Here is a 19,777-nt window from a genome sequence, read left to right on the forward strand (position 1 = left end):
TGCAAAAAAAAAAAAAAAAAAAAATCGTCCTTTCGTCATGGTACAATGACCAGAGCCTAGACTCTGGAGTCAGAGGCTCAGAGTCTAGCTACTAGCTTGTTTGTGATCTGGGGCAAGTCACTAATCCTTTGGGTCAATTTCCATCTATCAGAATAGGGGATGGGACCCATCTCACTGGATTATTTTGAGAATTAAGTGAATGAACGCTTTGAAACTGCTTTGTATGCTGTAAAGTACAGGAGCTGTGGAAGAGGGAGGGGGTGTGCACAACTCTCATACAGTGTTTATAGAAACATCCCACACTAAGATCTTAGGCACTTCACCCTCAGTGTGAAAGTTAAAATAAGAACCTAGAGAGCACAGTGCCTAGAAAGTCTGTTGTGTGAATGGCACAATTTCACATTCTTTGGGCAGAGGGCCTGTTGGATCTCTAGCTACCACCCCTGCTCCCCACCAAGCAAACCACATGGGCTGCCCTGATTCTGTCTAAGCACAGGCAGGTGAACCTAGCAGCAGCCCTTTTCTTTGGTATTGAAAAAAAGAAAGGGAGGAATGTCCCAATAGGAAGTTTCTTTTTCTCATCAGGTAAAGAGAGCTGCTTCGAGAGAATTGTGTCAAGGTTTGGAAAGAAAGTCACATACGTAGTGATTGGAGATGGACGAGATGAAGAAATCGCAGCCAAACAGGTAACCATGGCAAAGTAAATAGTCTATATGGGAATACATTGAGCAATTAGAAAAATGGTAAAACTCAGAAATCGTAGTAATCTGTTGTGCATTTACAGTGTTTTCCCTTCCCCCTATTCCTCTCCCATTTTTCTTAAAAAAAAAAAAGAAAGAGGGTCATTTTTTTCCCCATGCAGAGTTTTCCCCGTAAGTTGTTAGATCCTCCCCTTCTCTCTCCTCCCTGCCACTCTAAAATCTTAAAATCTTTGAGCCCTTCTACAAGGACGCCCATCATTAAACCTGACGTGGGGGGCCCCATCTTCCATCTTCGTCTTAGAGGTCAATGCTTTCTCAAGAGCGTGAGACTTTACTACTAAAGGCCAATCATTCAGACTTTCCTAGGCTTTCCAGCTTTAATTCTAAAGTGCTTGTTGCCCTCTGGGGAAGACACTAGTGGATGTAGACATCAGTGCTTCTTGGTCTGAAAAAGGGAGTGGGGGAGATAGAAGAACAACTCAAGTCATTATCAGACTTTGTGTCTCTAATCGGATGCTTCTAGTCATCTGCCACAGAGTACACCCATTGGAAAATGCCTTAGATCTCAGTCTCCTCCCTCTGAGGGATCTTTTCTGCACCCTCTGTGACAGAAGACTTTCTAGTCCTTGCTTGAATATACCTAAGGGTGAGGAGACTGCTTCCCAGGTATCCTGTTCCACTGTGGGGTCATCCAGGATCTTAGGATATTCCTCCTTCCATTGAACTAAAATTTCTGTTTTGTATCCTGGTCCTAATCTGGCACTTCTGAGCACAACATAACAAGCCTGCTTCCTCTTCAGTATACTCAAGGCCTTTTAATTATTATGTGTGAGCAGCAGGCTTGAGAAAGCACTGAGTTACATGCCAAAAGAACTGTGTTCTAGGGCTTTCCGTATTCTAGGTAACTTGCAACAAGTCTGAACAAAAGGATTAGTAAAGGTAATTTCCGTCAGCTTTTATAGAACATGGTTTCCAACACTCATGTTTTTCAAAGCCCTTCTTTAAAATATGGCTTCCAGAATGGCACACAGTATTCTGGACATAACTCTGATCACATAATATAGGGGGATTATTATTTTCTAGATCTCTCTGTTCTTCATCTTGGTCATGGACAAGATTTGGCCTTTGCAGCTCTGAACCTTATAGAAAATAGACTATCCATAAGAAAATGTAATACTATATTAATACTGATTTCTTACATGGGTCATTTTATTTGATCCTGAGGATCGTACATAGTAGCTAGAACAAGTCTGTCTCATAAAAGCACAGTTACCACTGAAACCTAATAAAAATCTCTCCCATCTGTAAGTGTCTTGTAGTATACATGTGTCCCTATACACATGACTTACTTGATCCGTATGACAGTCTTATGAGGTGGGCAGGAGTAAGGAGGGTTACCAAGTACTTTGGGGAGAGGTCTGTGGAGGAAGGGGTGTGGGTAAATATAAGCTCCCAAAAGAAATTGGGTTAACCAGTTCCCCTCCCTCCTCCCCCTTCCAGCACAACATGCCCTTCTGGAGGATCACAAACCACGGAGACCTGGTGTCCCTCCACCAGGCTTTGGAGCTTGATTTTCTCTAAGAACTGGAATGAAGAGCCTTCCCTGCGAGCTCCTTTTCACTCCTGAAAGGAGCTAGAGACCAGAACCAACTGGGAACTCTTTCTCCATGGAATGCTGGCGAGAACACAATCAAAACCAACAGCTGCAAGAGATGAAGCTTATTTTTGCTAAGAGTGAGCTGCAGCCCCGTGTTCATCCTCGCATAGGAGCGGAAGACAGTTGGATTGAGAGAACAATAGACTCACCGCAGCTACAGTGCTTTTAACTCTTCTGGGTTTTGTTTTGTTTTATTTTGTGTCAAAATAAATGAAGAAAAAGAAAAGGAAATTCTTGGGGCAGAGTTGCACTCTGCGTCCGTGACCAGATTGAGAACTGCCATTAACTTGTGGTGATAGGATAAACGCAGCAGACTTTTATAATAACATCTCTTGCAGTCCTTTGTAATCTCCTTAGCTGTAGAAAATATTCCCAGTGAATGTGTATGTTATTTTTATAGGTAAGGGTCTGGTCTCTGAAGCAGGTTCCCGCCCTCTTTCTAGCAAGAAAGGGGTGTGTAAAGTTTCCTTGGAAACTCGTAACTGAACTATCTGAGATACCTCTCTGTGACGGTAGCACCTCCTCAGCTGCCCAGTGCCCTGCTCTCTCGGGAGGCTTCCTTCCAGCTCCTCCATCTCCTGGCTGGCTGCACTGTGGGGCATGGACACTGATTCACTGTAGACTTTGCTGGTTCCCATCCTAGAAGCCTTAGTCCCCTTTCACCAAATGGCACAACCCTAGAAACTCCTTCTCTTAGTAAATTGTAAGCCTTCAGCTTGACTCTTAGTCAAAGGGTATGTATGTCCCAAGGGGCTTACCTCCAAACCGGAGAGAAGAACTCGGGCTTCTTAGGAATTTCCACTTCTTTGGCTCTTGAAACAAGAAGATTCCACCTTTTCCTCCTGCAGAGAAGCACCCTTCCCCAACACATGTTCACCTCTACAGCGCCCTCGCCCTTCTTAGTCATCAGTGCTGGGCTCTTGGCCCTTTCCTGCCCTCTGTACCTCATGTCCACCCCCATGCAGCTGTGGCCAGTCCCCAGGCTTTGGACCCAAGTAGTCAAGTCTGAGAAAAGGTTCATAATCACATTTTGGCCAAAACTACGAAGGGATTTGACTTTCTTTGAATCCTTTAAGCCCTGTTGAAAGGTGTTCTGGACATGTATTTACCCAGATCTCAGCCTGAAACTGAAGAACAGATTGCCATGATCACAACCCAGTTTTCCCATGGAATACCCTTCCCACTTCTCAAATCCCTTTCTAAAATGGGAAACCAGAAGGCCAGAAACACTTTCCTGATTTAAATGAGGTTGTAGACCCCCTACTCCATGCCTGAAAACTCAATCTTGGGCCCAGTGCAGGAACATCTCTCAACCTGACTTCTGCGAGGATCGGTGGGTGCCCAGGCACTGGTCGCAGCCTTCAGTCCAGCTGTGTTTGTGGATGCCCCATCCCCCCAAGACTGGCCTGGGCATCTGCTCAGGCAGAATAAACTTCCGTAGAGCTGAGGAAGTTCGGCCTCTTCCAGGTTGCACAGAGGTGATTTTATAAAGCACCTCAGAGAGGTGCAGTCTGGGTCCTTAGTAGGAGGCATCCTTGACCAACCCCAGCTATAAATGCTTGTACTCAGATTCTGCATATCCATTTTCAGAGATGTTGCAGCACAAAAGGGTCAGAATCCTTCCAAAGCCAGATCACCCAGAGAAAGGCTGGTATACACACATTCCCTCAGAACTGATTGAGAAAGTGCTTCGTGACTCAGTTTTAGAGAAGATGTTTCTGGAGAGGAGCTCAAGTCAGTGCTCATTACTTAGCTGCCTCTTTGGCCTGTTTCCTTTGGACGGGAAATACAAAGTCTGAGGCGGACCTTCTTGGTCTGAGTTCAGCATGGTTGCCCAGATGCTGCTCTGCCTTGCTTGGTAATTTATCTTAGAATGCTCTAGGGTGGGTCTGTACTTCCAGGCCCCAAGCCCTCCCCGTACTGGCAGTAGAGCTGTTGGTTTCTTGCCCTGGATATAGGCCACCCTGTTGGTGCTGTGCTTCAGGCTGCAGAGTGGTACCCACGTCGTGCACACAGGTCCGCACACACACACTTCCCTCTCCCTGCCCGCTGGGAGAAGCTCTTTATTCCTAGAATATGACTTGGAGTCCCTTTGCGATGGCCTTTTCCCTCCTGCTCTGACTGCACGGCTTAGGTCTTTGCAAAAGGAACTTGAAATTGGCTGAGAGAGGTGAGGAAGCTCTCTGAGCAGTGCCGCCTTTGCTCTCTTCTGGTTGTTTAGAGGGTAGACGGAAAATGGAGCTTCCTGGCTCCTCTTTGCCACAATGAATTGTTCAGGGAACCCAGTGATCTTCTTGGAGCCTGTGTTTTCCTCCTCCGCAGCACAGAGGTCTGGAGAGGAAAATAAGTAGGCAGCACCACGAGTTCTTGGAGGCTGAGGTCGAAAGGATACTGTGGGTCCTTTCGTCAAGGGGGAAGCCCTCTTTACTAGAAAGAGTCCCCATGGAATAAGCCACATGATGAGTCCTTAACCCAGCTGGGCACCATGGGTTCTGTAAGATGGTTCTGCACATTTCGTGGTGAGAGCTAGGCTGTCTCTAGTAGGGAATCGAGTTGTCAGCTGTGTCCTGGGTTTAAGAGGTGGCTTTACTTTCGAATGTAAAACTGACTGTGCCTTAGCATCACCCTGTCCGGTGCCCCTGGGGCAGCTGGTGGTGTCCAGGAGAGTGGATGCCTGCTCCAGATTTAGATGCCTGCTTGGGCTTTTATTTGGTTTGGGGTATTCCTGTCTTCTGCAAGTTGGGGGAGCAAAGCTAGTGTCCCAGGAGACTTGTGCCACAGGTTGTTCGCAGTTTACACAAACTTGTTCGCGTTAAAGCTCCAAGCAGAATCTGATTGGCAAACTCCAGCTGCAGTATATGGAACTTCTAGATGTTCACCACCTTGAATGGGTGTCAGTGCCACTGAACCGTGGGGGAGAGGAGTCGAGGGGCGGAGCCACGCTCTCCCGCTTCCTGGGAGAGCGATGGTCTAAGCCAAGGGCAGGTGGGCTTGGGGCCTTCCTTTCCTCACTCCTGCAGGAAGGGGGCAGTTAGGACCCCTCTTAAGCAGGCTTCTGTTTCTTACCACTAATTTGGCTTCCTTTTTCATCCCAAAGTTGGAATTCCCCAAATACCCTGTAGAGGCCAAATCTGAATTCTGAGATTTTGAAACATCTTAAACCATGAGAGAAAATCTAGTTCTGTCCCACCTCTGATCAGCAGGCCCTCTGTCCCTTCCTCTCCTCTGAGTCAGACAGCTCTAGCAAGCAAGGTTACTTGGCTAGTTCCTAGTGCACTGATGGGAGCCATCCCATTAAGGACGACTTCTACTCAAAACATGACCCTCTGGACTTCAGATGCCTCATTTAGCAGGAAAAGGCACTGATTAGATATATTTATGTGACTGCGGGCATTTGTGGCTGTAGAGTCCTTGACCATAATGTTATATGTAATGGGAACTATCTTATAAACTTGAAAAAATAAAGTTTTTATTTTCTATATGGTTTGCTCCTGTGTCTTTTCTGAGTAGGTTTAGCCCAGTTGCCCAGCTGAGTAGGCTTCTAAGTAGGGCTTCATAAAAAAATCAGAAGAGCTCATTAGAAAGATGGCACCCTTTCAGTAACTGAGTCATTAATTTCACCAAAAGAAACAAACAAAACTAACCATTTGGTATAAATAAATGAGTAAATTAAATATTTTAAAATAATTTGCAAGGGAAAGTATTTCTTAATTGTTTCTAAAATACATCACTTTTCAAAGTTTAGGACTGGAACGCCAAGAGATTTCATTTGCTGTCAAATGTGCTGAAATTTAATTATTAAAAAAATCAATACCTTGCTGTGCTGAGCTTAAAATGCAAAAGCAGTAAAACTGACAAATTGATACCAAACTGTTTGATTTGGCTTGTTTTCATGTTACATCAACTACTTTTTCTCTTTTCATTTCTTTAGATTTGAGTCTGACTGTTCATTGGTCTGGAAAACAGGAATCCTTTTGCCTTTTTTTCCAATGGAGATGAGAATTGGGTTCTAGCTTCCAAGTACCATACATGTCAGACTATAAGATGTATTTTTCCCAAAATTAATTCCCCCCAGAAAAGAGGGGGTTGCCTTGTATTCTGAGGCATTAAATCTTTTCATCAGAAGATGCACATTTTGAGCCACAATATAGTTGAAGCAAACTTGTCAATCGGTCAGAAGTACAGGTATCAGAGTGTTATTAGTTTTTAAGCCCAAAGAGCAAACATCTCCATCTCCCCCTCCAATAGGTATAACATCTGCACGTTTCTCAAGAACCTTTCCAGTGGCAGGTTAAAATGAGCAAATCAAGAGCTTTTTTATTCTACAGAAACAAGTTTCTTGACATAAAAAAAAAAAAACAGTGGAAATCTTCAAAGGAAATTTCTAATTACAAGTAACATCACCGTCATCTTTTTTAAATTCTTGATTCTGTAAACCTTTTTTACAAATGAAACGACCACTAAATTCCACAGCTTTTTAAATTACATACCTGTTACCCTCATTTGACAATTTCATCTAGAGAATACAGATGAGAGCTTAGCCAAAAAATTAAACATCTTTTTGGATTTTCTCAGGGGAAATAGCCTAAGACACTACACTGCATCATCTGTTTGGGCATGTATGGCATCTCTCCAGAGCCTATAGTCTTCACATATGACAGGAAGAAGCAGAGAAAAGTAAATGCAGCAAGTTTTGTTTTGTTTTGTTTTAATTGAAGTTGAGAGCAAGTATTTGTTTTAGTGAACCCCTTAGAAGCTATGTTTGAGGCTAGGTTGGACACTAAGCCCAGGGATTTATAAAGGCCAAGCCTGCTCTCTGAGGTCTCAACCCTTGATATTCCCTATGAGTTGAGAAAAATAATGATTTCACTTTTGTGTGTGTGCAAATGTGTGTTTATAGTCAATTTAAAAAATGATCCTTTTTCTGAGGTTATATGTCCTTTCATAAGACAAGATAATAGATGGTGGTAGTTTTTAGGCCCTTTTTCATTAAAGTTAACTTGGCAACCATGTTGGCCATTATACTGGTTCATGAAATTCAGGAGTCTGAAAATCATTGGACTGAGTGATCCTGGAGATCCTTTCTACCTCTACCATTCTGTGTATGTAAAAAGCACCAGCATCATCTTCCCAGAGTTCCTCCCTGCTCCCAACCTTCATCTCTGTGTCAGCCTTGGCTCCAGGCCAGTATAACTGCTACAAGCCCTCCTTCATCCAGTCACTGCTGACTTGGTGTCTGGAATAAAGCACATCTGCGTGGCTGTCATCCTCACCTCCTTTAGGGCGTATATCAGTTTCTCAGGAAGGCCTTCCCGGCCATTCTATATAAAATTGTAACTCCCACCTACAACACACACGCACTCTCCCTACCTTATTTTTCTTTTAGCACTTAACACTATCTGATACATTCTTTCACTTACTCTGTTTACTGTGTCTCCACTAGATGAATGAATGAATAACAGACTCTCCTGGATCCCGTCCCAGTGGTGATGAACCTTTCCTTCTGTCTCCAGTGCCCTTTCCCTGCTCCTTGTTTCTCCAAACCACAGACCTCCCCAACACCACTGCCCACATCCACATCCCCTGTCATCACTGCATCGCTCCCAGTGACCTCCCAGCCAAAAGACCTTTCTTCACCTGCGCTCGTGTATTCACTTCCTGATACCAAAGGTGTACCTACTCCTGCCAGGCCCAGCAGCAGAGCTGGCTAAGAGCACACACTAGAGTCAGCCCAGATCTGGGTTCTGATGCCCACCTGAGCGGTCAACACCACACTGGCTCACCAGCTCCTGACGCTTAGAAAACAAGGTTAAGAAGTCTTGCCTAAGCCAGCCCTCTTCTCTGGTCCCAGGGCCTTTACCGACTTTGAGAGGACTTTGCGTCCCTGACCCCTTTTTTCCAGGCAGCTTTGAACTTGGTGGCGGATTTAATGACACAACTAGGCTAGGGGATTTCATGAGGTTTTAATAATAATCTAATAATACTGTTCAACAAAGACAACACACGTGTCTCTCACTTACAGAGACGCAGATACACACACCTCTTCCACCTACACAGACTGAGGTAGAAAGTACACTGCCTGAAGCACAAAAACATACTCGGCGGGCTGAGCCACGGCCCAGACTGCAGGTTCACAAGGCACTTGGTTGAAAGGTCACCCCTTGAGAGCAGAGGCAGAGGCCGGGCCAGCTGCACTAAGGCTTTTTTTTTTTTGCAGTACGCGGGCCTCTCACCGCCGCGGCCTCTCCCGTTGCGGAGCACAGGCCCTGGACGCGCAGGCTCAGCGGCCATGGCCCACAGGCCCAGCCGCTCAGCGGCATGCGGGATCCTCCCGGACCGGGTCACGAACCCGCATCCCCCGCATCGGCAGGCGGGCTCCCAACCACTGTGCCACCAGGGAAGCCCTGCACTAAGGCTTTGGAGGGGCTGACAGGGCTGACAGGGCTGACAGGCAGTCAGGCATCCCTGGCTTCCAGCCTGAGAGCCCGTTCTGGAGTATCTGGAGAGGGTAAGGGGTGAAGCTGGAATGGCAGCTGATCTGCCAAGGCTAGAATGATGCTTCTGGCACATAAAAGGCCCTCGGTAAACATTTGCTGAATGAATTGAATGACTGGGGTGGGGCAGGGGAGGAAGAATTCCAGAGAACACAGCCTGGAGGTCCTGGGGCCTTCCAGCCCAGGATAGGGGAACCAAGGGTGGGACAACAGCTCCACCAATTATTTTAGAGGTAGCCAGGGAGGTAAAAATACCAACACTGGGATGCTTTGGGGTTATACTTGTTTGGGGGGAAGGGAAGAGGGGGTCTCTTCTTTCCTCCCAAAGTGTTTCATACATAATTGGGGCCCTTGACCCTCCAGGGCCCAGCCCTTCTCATCTTGTTCTCATCCTTGAGGGCAGACCTCTGTCTTACTCAACTCTGGTCTCCAGCGCCTGGCACAACAGCTCCACCAATTATTTTAGAGGTAGCCAGGGAGGTAAAAATACCAACACTGGAATGCTTTGGGGTTATACTTGTTTGGGGGGAAGGGAAGAGGGGGTCTCTTCTTTCCTCCCAAAGTGTTTCATACATAACTGGGGCCCTTGACCCTCCAGGGCCCAGCCCTTCTCATCTTGTTCTCATCCTTGAGGGCAGGCCTCTGTCTTACTCAACTCTGGTCTCCAGCGCCTGGCACAGATCAGGCAGCAAGTGCTCGTTGAGTGAATCAAGGCCCACAGCAGCATAAGCAGCTTATCTTCCACATTCTACCAACTGATTCCATCTGGCCTTCAAGTCCCCTGGCTGGGTCTGACCCTGCCTCAAAGGACACCATTCACCTCTCCCTTCCATGGCAAAGCAGCCTCATCCCTACCTTTGGGGAAAAAGTTCTTAGCCAAATGGGCCATGCGCCTGTTTTGAGGCAGCTGACGCCCCTCGAGGGAGCACAGACCCCAGGTCCCGTCCACCTGGTCAGGCTCCCAGCGGCAGCTGGGGTGCAGCCAGCGGTAGTAGACCAGCCGCAGAGCCAGCCCCAGGAGGAAGCAGGCGCCGGCCGCAGGCAGCAGCCTCTGCAGCAGGCACCCGCTGGGCAGCCAGGTGCTCTGAGTCACCCAGGTGACCACCAGCAGAAGGCTATCATTCAGGAGGAACGCCAGGTGGATGGTAGCACGGCCTTGGGTTCGGCCCTCAGCCACGTTGAACCAGGAGAAATAAAGGATGGTGGCCACTGTCGCCCGGTACAGCCACTCGGAGCAGGGATCTGGCATAAAGTCCGTGCCCTGAAGCCAGACCCAGAACAGCAACACCAGCCACAGGCCCAAGAAGTGCAGGGCCACATAGCGGGGGAAGAGGGCTGAGAACAGGGCCACGACCAGGACTCGGGGCCACAGCAGCAGCAGGTTCCACAGGAAGTAGATCGCGGAGGCACCCAGCCCCAGGAGAGGCTTGGAGGGGAGGCAGGTGCGCAGGGCCCGGTGGTAGTCAAGCAGTGCCCACGAGATACCCACAAAGGACGTGCAGATGCTGACCCCTACGAAGAGGAAGAGGAGACAGGTGAGCCCTGCGGGCAGCCTGCACGCACTCCCCAGAGGCCACGGGTACTGCGGAGGCCTCGTAGCCACGCTGAAGTGGGTATTACGGCCCCCAATTTGTTGAAGGGAAAACTACAGCTGGAGACCAGCAAGTTCACACAACCCCAAACAGAGCTAGGATCCATATGGAGTCTGCCCTTCACCGCAAACCTTTCCTTATCAGGTGCTACCACGGTTATATTTTTCACGGATGAGAAGGTGTGTGGCTTATACACTCTCATCGGCACCCCTGTCACCCAGCATCTGGCACCCCTGGGCCTTGGCCACACCCTGAGCATCTTCTAGGGACCTGTAACCTTTCCTTTCCCGGAACAGCCCACGCCTTTCTTGGATCTGAAAATCAGCAGAAGTCCAGTTCCCCCTTCTTAGTCTCAGAAAGGGAAGCAGGAAATCCCATGGGGTGGCGACAGGCCTCTAGCTGAAGCTGCCTTCCGGGGCCAAAAGGGATGTCCCTGTTATATGGGTGGAACAGCCTCTACTCCCCTCTACCCTCAGACTGGGCCCCGGTTTTGTTTGTTTTTTTTTTTTTTTGCGGTACGCGGGCGTCTCACTGTTGTGGCCTCTCCTGTTGCGGAGCACAGGCTCCGTACGCGCAGCGCTCAGCGTCCATGGCTCACGGGCCCAGCTGCTCTGCAGCTCGTGGGATCCTCCCAGACCGGGGCACGAACCTGTGTCCCCTGTATCGGCAGGCAGACTCTCAACCACCGCGCCACCAGGGAAGCCCTGGGCCCCGGTTTTGATTTTCCAAGACTCGAAGTGTACAGTGGGGATCCTATCCCACCTCCTAGTTGCCCATCCTGGACTAGAAGCACCAGGCCCTCCAACGAGGGCTGGAAGCATCTCTAGACTGCTTCCTCCCGCCCCCTCCCTATCGCATTCAGTCAACAGATGTTCGCTGGGAACCTGCTATGGGTCAGGAACCCACTCCCAGCCTGGAATCAGATCTGTGGCCTTTGTAACTACCCCACACTCAGGGTCTCGGCAGGGCTGATGTTCCTCCAGTTTGCCAGCATGCCGCATTCTCTGACCTGACAAGCGGTGCCCTTGGTATTAGGTAGACCCACGCCCTGGTTCCCCTGGCCTACTCCTCCTTACCCTGCAAGTTCTGGCTTCATTATCCCCTATAGTCACCCACCTGGACCCCACCCCACCCCACTCCGCTGTGCAGCTCCTATAGCACCCCATTCCTCTCTGGAGTCGTATCACACAGTAATTATTTCCTTGTCTCTGAGCTTCTTCAGTGTAGGAAACAGATTCTGCTCCCCAGGGATCCCCCAGAAGCTGGCATATAACAGCAGCTGAATACATGTTTGCTAAACAAAAGTTGGGAAAACCTGTCTCTTCCCTCAATCCCCCATCCCCACTCCCTCCATTCACAGTGTAGACTGTCCCCATTTAGCCCTGGTCCTAGACACCCACTGCCTTCAAAGAGACAAACAAAAGACACAGTCATCCCTCAGTATCCACAGGGGATTGGTTCCCAAAATCCGCAGATGCTCAAGTCCCTAATATAAAATGGCATAATAGAGTCAGCCCTCTGAATCTGTGGATGCAGGACTCACAGAGAGAGGCCCAACGGTACGTGCACAATGAGTGCTGTGTGTCCCAGGGCAAATCACTTCCCCTTTCGGCATCTCTTTCCTCTCGTGTAAAATGGAGATAAATATAGCACCAAACTGGAGGCGCTATGAATGTGAGCGATGATGACAATAAAGCACTTTCCTCAGTGCTGGCTAATAGCAGGCACTCCATCGTGATGGCTGCTATTTCTGTTTTTTGTTTTGTTTTTCAATTAATACTGCAGACTCAGATTAGCAAACTGAAAGGGCCCTTGGAGATTGAGTCCAACTCCCCAGCTTGTACAGCTGTGGAAACTGAGGCCAGAGAGGGGATCTCCAAGTCCCGCAGAGAGTGGAGGCAGAGCTGGGACTGGCTGCTTGGGAGGCTGTGCCTTGTACAGCAGCAGGTGTGCGAGGGCTGAGAAGGAGAAGGGGAAGCCTAGACCCTGAATCAGATGTGAGCTGGAGTCCTAACTTGGCTGCCAGCTGGCCTGTGACCTTGGGCAACTCCCCTAAAAGCTCTCCCAAAGCTTCTCTTTGTACAAACCTCTCCTGTGTTTTATGAGGCCACCCGCCTCTTCCTTTTCAGATCAATCCACATGCTTTACTGTAACGACCTGCTTTACAGTCTATGGTCCTGGCAAGCCAGGGGCTGTGTCCATCTCCTTATTCACTGTGCTGTTCCTAACACAGGGACAGGCACAAAGGTGCTCAATCAAAACAAAGGCACGGGGCTTCCCTGGTGGCACAGTGGTTGAGAGTCCGCCTGCCGATGCAGAGAACACAGGTTCGTGCCCCGGTCCGGGAAAATCCCACATGCCGCGCGGAGCGGCTAGGCCCGTGAGCCACGGCCGCTGAGCCTGCACGTCCGGAGCCTGTGCTTTGCAACAGGAGAGGCCACAACAGTGAGAGGCCTGCGTACCGCCAAAAAAAAAAAAAACAAAGGCACTCTGCATGTACAAAGGCGCTCAATAATTTATCTATTGATCAACAAATTGCTTATTAGGCATCAGGCACCCTACACACTTCATCTGTTGTCTTCAAAATAGTAAAAATTACACTTAAGATTTATTATGCACTAGGCACGAGGCTTTATAGGCATCACTTCACTTAAACCTTTCATTAACCTTATGAGGTAGGCTCATTTATTACATCCATTTATTTGTCCAGATGAGAACAAACCGATAGCTCAGAGAGCTGGAGTCCTTTGTCCAAACTCAAGGCTAGAGCATAACCTTGGATTTGAACACAGACCTGCCCAACTAAAGGACATTCTCCTATTTTCTAAGCAGCCCTTATAAAAGAGTGAAAACCTTTCTGACATTTGTGGGCAACTTGCCCAAGGTGTAAAAGGGGGGCTGGCCGAGGGCCTGACACTCACACTGGTAGTACTCGGCGCTGCCGCTCTGCAGCATGATGGCCAGCACCAGTGTGAGCTGCGGTGTCATCTCCAGGAAGGTCTCAAAGAGCCGCAGCATGCTGATGTCCAGGGAGAGGAAGTCGGCATAGGCCAAGTCGAACTGGGAGGGCACCTCCTGCCGCCACACCAGCAGCCCCTGCCGCAGCCCCTGCACGCACCTAGGCAGTACACACGATGCCCCAAGGGGCCCAGTTAGCATCCTGTGGCATTCCTCCTTCCCTACCCATCGAGTGGATGCAGACAGGCTCAAATCCTAGCTCGTCACATACATGCTATATAAGGCCTTGGGCAAGCGACTTACCTCACTGAACTTGTTTCTTCATCTGTGAAGTGGGCATAAATACAACAGCTATTCCTTCTGCTGTAGCCACCATACCAAGCTCATCACAAACCTCGTCCCATTTACTCCTTTACAATATCCCCATTTTACAGACGGGGAAACAGGACCAAAGAGCAAATGAGCACTGGAAACAGGATTTGGACCCAAAGCTGTTTGAATTTGAAAGGTGTACTGGGAAATTGCCTAAAGTGAGCATTCTCAAATTTTAGCAAGTGTAAGAATTTCTTAGGATCCTGTGGGGAAGGAAGCCATTGAGAGCTTCTGAGCACAGGCAAGACAGGTCCTACTGTGCTACAGAAAGAGCACCCAGGGATCCAGTTAACAGGCCTGCCCAGAGTGATGGGAACAGACGGGGCAGAGTTAAGAGAGTCCAGAGGTTGGACAGACAGGCCTGAGTGATCCACTGGCATGAGGGCGCTGTGGAGGATGCACCAAGATCTCCACCCGCCCAGAACTGATCTCAGTTGGCTATTGGGAGGTGAGGCCACTCACTCATGGCAAATTCATTCATCAGACGTTTACTGTCACTTCCCCTGGATGAACTTGACAACACACTCAGGGAGCAGGCCCGAGTTCGGCGGGGCGGGGAGGTCCCCCAGTGCCCTGGCAGAGGCCTCAGCCTAGTCACAGGCAGGAACAGAGACCCCGTTTTCTCAACCAAAGCTCAGTACAGTCTGTCTGACTCATGCTCAGCAGAAACAGAAGATACATGATGTAATTATAGATTCAGGGTTCACTGAAGGCTGCCAGGACTGTAATAACTGTGCCCCTTTGTGTTCACCCAAGGTGTTATTAATGCCTGGACAGTCCCTCAGGCAAAACTGCAACATTCAAAGCTCCTCTCACCCACTCCTGGAGACTCAAGGCAAGATCTGGAGAGAATCTGTAAACATGGATTCAAGAGCAGATCCTGGCTCTGTCCGTCCCATCCCAACCCAGACCACATCATGTCCTGACTTCACATGACTCTGATCCCTTCGTTTCAGTTTCCCCATCTCTAGAGGGCCCCTGCCTGAGCCCAGCCCTACATGGCTCCAGGGACATGGATGTGTCGGACCCCATCTCTGCCCTCTTGCTTGGTCTGGGAGTGAGGGGGTGGGGTGGAGAGCAAGTGTTTGGGGAGAATACAACTGGGAAAGACAGGGTGGGAGGCACTGGCCATAAGGGAACAAGCGCTGCTCTGGGGGTCAGGGCTGCTGAAACTCCAGGGTGACCCAGCTGATCATGAAGCTAGCTGACACTTGCTGCCTGCTTACTCTGCACCAGGGCAATTTACAGGTCTCATTCCATTTAATCCTTACACTGTGAGCCTCTGGAACAATGAGTAAACTGAGACCCAGAGGGGTCAAGTGACTTGCCCAAGGCTCCACCCACAGCTAAAAGCAACAGGAGGTCTGTTGCCACCAGGCACTGTGCGGGGCACTTCCCCCTCTGCCCTTCACCACAGGCCTGCCAGCCACACCTATCTCTAGATCACTACCTCCTTTAACAGAGGAGGAAACTGAGGCTCAGAGAAAGGCAGGAATAAAGCCACACAGGTGGTAAAGCAAGGATTGGATCCCGAAGGGTCCGACTCCAGGTCATGTGCCTCCCTTCCCTCTCTGGGCCTCAGTTTCTTCAGCTGTGCCAGGAAGGGTACCGTTCGTGAGCTCTGAGGGCTGCCAGCCGGATTTCTCCCTCATCAGGGATCAGGAGCTCACCTGTAGGGAGAAGCGCCCGCTAAACTACAAGGAGCTTAGTTTCCTCTCCAGGGTCTCAGTCCTCTCCTCTCCGCCCCCGTCGCGGGGTCAGGGCTCTCACCTGCGCTACCAGCCCAGCTGCAGGAGGTGACGTTGACTTCCATTCCCCCTCCCTCTCCCGGAGGGCAGGGCGCTCACCTGTATAGGTAGCCCAGCTGCAGGACATGCAACAGCGCCAGGCAGTGGCCTGGGGGCTTCGGCGCGTGCGGGCTGGAGAGGTCGGCGCGCAGCCAGACCCAGCTGAAGAGCTGCAGCGCGACTGAGGCGAGGCCCAACAGCGCCAGCACTAGCGCGGCCCACAGGTAGCGACCGCTGAGCACATACTGGCTCGCGGCCCACAGGTCGGCGCCCAGGTCGATCAAGAAGGCGAGGGTGCCCAATACGCCCAGGACCAGGTCCCAGAAGAGAGCGGCGCGTGGCGACCAGGGCATGACCCGCCAGCCTCTACCCCTCTTTCTCTTCTGGGCTCGGACCCACCCTCCCGGCGCAGGGTCTCCCTCCCTGCCCAGGGTCGCGGTGGCAGGAAGGAGGCGGGCACAGCCCTCGGGGCCGCCCAGGACTCGGGCTGCGGGGCGGGACTTCCCAGTCCCGCCCTGTCCGGGGAGGAGCGAGGTCCGTAGGCCCCGCGGTTGGGGTATCAGCGGTCCCACAGACCCCTGGCCCTGCCGCCTGCATAGGTATCCCCCACTCTCACCCCAGCCCCGCTGAACCCTGAGGGCCCCCAGGACCGCTAGGCCCGAAGACGGACCGTCCGAGGCGCAATGCCCTTAGCTTAGGAGGCTTCTAATCGCCTTGTTTTACATTTGAGGCTCCTGGAGACCCAAAACGGCGAATATGGCCCGGAGATTAGCGCCCGAGCTAGAACTGCGGTGCCTCACGTCTGCATTGTTGCAAAACAAAACAACAGAACGCCAAAGCCCGTTCCGATCCCTGACTGAGGGACTTCGCTAAGTTTGCCTCCGAGTCCGGGCCGTGTGCCAGGGGAGACAGAGGGCACTGGATCAACCATGTGCATCTTCCTGGCAGCTCATTTTACTCGGATTATCCGAATAGGAGGAGGGGGGAACATTCAATAACTGGGCAAGGGAGTTACTTTAAACATGATTTACAACTTAATAACAGAATAACATGCACGACGAGCATTGTGTTTGGGATAAAACATGAAACTTGAAAGAAATGTGCTTCTGGTGGGGCCCTTGGGGCTTCATTTCCTGATCGGCTGTCCCGTCCCAGTTCATTCTGGGGACGCCGGGGAAAGGGTGGAAAGTCCATCTCTCGGGGGTGATGCTCTCCGCATTTTACCAGGAGGAAGGCGAGCCAAGCCAATCAGCAGGCGTCGCCCAAGGTCACGGCACAAGCAGCGTGCGCAGGCCCAGCAGCGCCACCAGCAGGAGCGCGAGGCGGGGCGCGGGCGCGACGCCGGGGGCGCGCAGGCAGGCGGCATACCCGTCGAAGGCCACTTCGCGCAGCGCGCACACGTGCTCGGCTTGGCAGGCCTCGTCGCAGGCCAGCGTGTCGTAACTGACCGAGTTGTAGCCGTAGTAGCGCTGCAGCGCGCCCTGGTCGCTGGCGATGCGGCCCAGCGCTGCGTGCATAGAGCGGGCGCCTGCGTCGGGCACGCCGTAGGCCTTGGTCACCCGGTACTCGAGCTCCCAGCGCGGCGCCTCCTGCGCGTTTGCCTGGCTCAGGTTCAAGAAGTAGGTCACCATGTCCTACAGAGGGGGCGCGCGAGGCGGGCCGGCTGTGAGCAGCTGTCCGCTTCCGCCCCCAATCCTCCACCTTGCATTTGCCCCCAGATTCTAATAGCTGTAATCCTGACCGCTCTTAGTTATTGAGCATTCACTAGTTGCCGGGTATGCTTGGCAGACATCCTCTGATTGAATCTGATGAGGTAACTGTGCTTATTGTCCCCATTTCACAGATGAGGAAACTGAGTCCTAAAGAGGTTAATTCACTTGGCCAGGGTCCCACAGGTGGCTGAGGCAGGATTGGAACCCAGCTTGTTTACCCCATAGCCTGTGCATTTTGTGTTCCAGCAAGCTCCCGGGTACCCAGAAGATTGTCAGTAAATATTTGCAGAAAGACTGGATAAAATGCAATATAAATGCAGTGGGGTGGAGTGCCTGGCTGAGAGAGCTTATAGAATTGTGCTTTGAAGGGGGCTTGGGCTACACCCAAGACCCTGAGTACTCAGGTGCATTTTCAGGACTAGAATCTGGAAGGGTTTATCTGTGCAACACTTTCCACCTAAATTTGCAGATCTGCTTTAGGTCAGGAGAGGTGGGGTAAGAGGAGCTGCCATGGATGGATGGCAATTTCTTGCTAGGCACCTTACATTATTTCATTTAGTCTTCTCCGAACCCTGTGGTCTGAGTGCTCGTGTGGACAATGGATCACACTCTTAAAAATCCTCAGACCTCTTCTCCATATACATTCACTCTAGAGTCGAGGACCCAGGTTAACTCATGCAGTCCCTGGTTTTAAATGTCTTTTCTCAACACCCAGATTAAATCTCTGTACCCACCTCTTTCTGGAACTCCAACTTGAATACCCAGCTGCCTCTTCCCTCAGCATTTTCACCTGGATGCCACTTAGACATCCCAAAGTTAACAGGAAAGCCAGGCTTCTGGTCTTCCTCCAAAATCTGCTCCTCCTGCAGTGAGCCCGTTGCGGTAAATGACAACCTCATCCTTCCAGTTGCTCTGGCCAAAGCCTTGGAGCCCTCGTTGCCTCCTCGCGTTCTCTTCCACCCTTCATCCAATCCACCAGCAAATCCTGTCTGCTCTGCCTTCAAAATACATCCAGGATCTGGCTCTCCTCACCACCCACGGGTGCCACCCTGGCCCATACCAACATCACCTCTCAGTGGCTGTGGTCACCTCCTAACTGATCCCCATGTCTGCCCTTGCCCCCTACAGCCTGTTCCCCACCCAGCAGAATGGTGGTTTTCTAAAATTCCAGAGTCGTCCTCGTGGCCTACATTACCTGAAGCCCCCTCCCCCCATCTGCTCGCGACCTCCGCCGTGGTCTTGCGGGCCTCTGTGCTCCTCCCCTAACACACCAAGCACATTCCCACCCTGGGCCCCTGGCGTGCTCTTCCTTCCCCTTCTGCAGACGCTCCCACGGCTCACTCCCTGAAGTTACTCAGAATTCAAATGTCACCCTATCAGTGACACTTCCCTGCCCCATCTAACACCACACACATATACACGTACCCTGTAAGTGTCACTACCTGCCTCCTCACCCTGTTTTCATTTCTCCTTAGCACTTATTTCGTGCCACACTTAACTTTATGTGTTTGTTTATTGTCTGTCAGCTCCAGGAGAGCAGTGACTTTTGTTCGCTTATGTATCTCCTGAGCTTAGCACGGGGCCTGGCACATGGCAGAGGCTTAACACGTTTTGTTGAATACATTAAGGAATAATATTTCTTTGTCATTTCAGTAATCACAAGCACATCCCAGGAGGTGTGGGATTGCTCATTGAGTTAGGGGCCTGCTTGGCTGCAGCGTAGTCAGTGTAGAGAAGACCTGGCAGTGGGCCTGAGGTCACACTGTGAGAGACCTTGAATACCAGGCCAAGGAGGGTCACACTGTGAGAGACCTTGAATACCAGGCCAAGGAGGGTCACACTGTGAGAGACCTTGAATACCAGGCCAAGGAGGGTCACACTGTGAGAGACCTTGAATACCAGGCCAAGGAGGGTCACACTGTGAGAGACCTTGAATACCAAGCCAAAGAGATCCAACCTATCTTGGGAGCACTGGGGAGCCACTGAAGGTTTTTGAGCAGGAAGGAGACAAGAAGTGCTTTAGAAAGATTAATCCCCTCCTTAGCTGTACCAGATGAGCTATAGCAGGGCAGTGCTGGAGGCGGGGAGAACAAGTAGGAGGCCTTGACAATGATCCAGGGCAAAGGGCAATTTGGAGAATTGACCCGACTTGGTGGCAGGATTTGGAGGTAGAGCCAGGGTTCTTCTGATCCTGAGCTCTAAAAGGGTGGAAGTAACTTGACCTTCCTGAGTCTCAGTGGTCAGTAGAGGGTGGCTTAGCTAGGGAAGGCGGTGGTGTTATCAGGTCCCTCCTCCCTCCTCCTCTGGCCCCAGCAGACCCAAGGCTCCTGACCTGCAGGCTCAGTGTGGCTCGGTTGTATTCAAACACCCGGATGCCTGGATTGTTGGCTCCATTGACCACTCCAGGTAACGTGGTTTTCCATGGGGTGACCCCAGGTGTAAGGAACATGACACTGATGGGGGCACCTTTCAAGAGAGAGTGGAGCTGAGAGGCTGGGGAGGGG

The 19,777-nt window shown here is 50.8% G+C and overlaps 3 protein-coding genes across 6 annotated transcripts in view; 1 reads left to right on the forward strand and 2 right to left on the reverse strand.

The window, feature by feature from the left end:
• EYA3 (EYA transcriptional coactivator and phosphatase 3) overlaps positions 1–2,905 on the forward strand; it is a 96,571-nt gene extending 93,666 nt beyond the window's left edge. For 2 of the 4 annotated variants that reach the window (XM_007459069.1, XM_007459066.1), the window contains 2 exons: positions 586–686; positions 2,202–2,366. In XM_007459069.1, coding sequence (XP_007459131.1) covers positions 586–686; positions 2,202–2,282 — 182 coding nt within the window. In that variant the 3' untranslated portion in view covers positions 2,283–2,366. Of the gene's footprint in view, positions 1–585; positions 687–2,201 lie in introns of all 4 variants that reach the window. The other 2 variants (XM_007459068.1, XM_007459067.1) reach the window with 2 other exon arrangements.
• Positions 2,906–9,654: 6,749 nt separating this feature from the next.
• Positions 9,655–15,914, reverse strand: XKR8 (XK related 8). The gene is made up of 3 exons (XM_007459070.1): positions 15,622–15,914; positions 13,366–13,562; positions 9,655–10,364 (listed from the first exon to the last, which is right to left on the reverse strand). The coding sequence occupies exons 1-3, from the start codon at positions 15,912–15,914 to the stop codon at positions 9,655–9,657; spliced, it is 1,200 nt and encodes a 399-aa protein (XP_007459132.1).
• A 658-nt stretch (positions 15,915–16,572) lies between these two features.
• Positions 16,573–19,777, reverse strand: part of SMPDL3B (sphingomyelin phosphodiesterase acid like 3B) — a 31,748-nt gene continuing 28,543 nt past the window's right edge. Inside the window, exons 7-8 of the mRNA XM_007459071.1 lie at positions 19,606–19,739; positions 16,573–17,195 (exon numbers count right to left, since the gene is read on the reverse strand). Of these exons, the coding sequence (XP_007459133.1) occupies positions 16,830–17,195; positions 19,606–19,739 (500 nt within the window). The 3' untranslated portion in view covers positions 16,573–16,829. The remainder of the gene's footprint in view (positions 17,196–19,605; positions 19,740–19,777) is intronic.

This window comes from Lipotes vexillifer, unplaced genomic scaffold (genome assembly GCF_000442215.2).
Source record: "Lipotes vexillifer unplaced genomic scaffold, Lipotes_vexillifer_v1.1 scaffold496, whole genome shotgun sequence".
In the NCBI taxonomy this organism is placed as follows: domain Eukaryota; kingdom Metazoa; phylum Chordata; class Mammalia; order Artiodactyla; family Lipotidae; genus Lipotes; species Lipotes vexillifer.

What these genes read in the sequence shown, in the direction of transcription:
- XKR8 (XM_007459070.1), bottom strand. Translation starts at nt 15,914, where the DNA reads ATGCCCTGGTCGCCACGCGCCGCTCTCTTCTGGGACCTGGTCCTGGGC. An exon ending in CAGCTGGGCTACCTATACAG is followed by an intron (nt 13,563 to 15,621) that starts GTGAGCGCCCTG and finishes TGTACTGCCTAG; the next exon opens with GTGCGTGCAGGGGCTGCGGC. An exon ending in CAGCGCCGAGTACTACCAGT is followed by an intron (nt 10,365 to 13,365) that starts GTGAGTGTCAGG and finishes TCCTCTTCGTAG; the next exon opens with GGGTCAGCATCTGCACGTCC.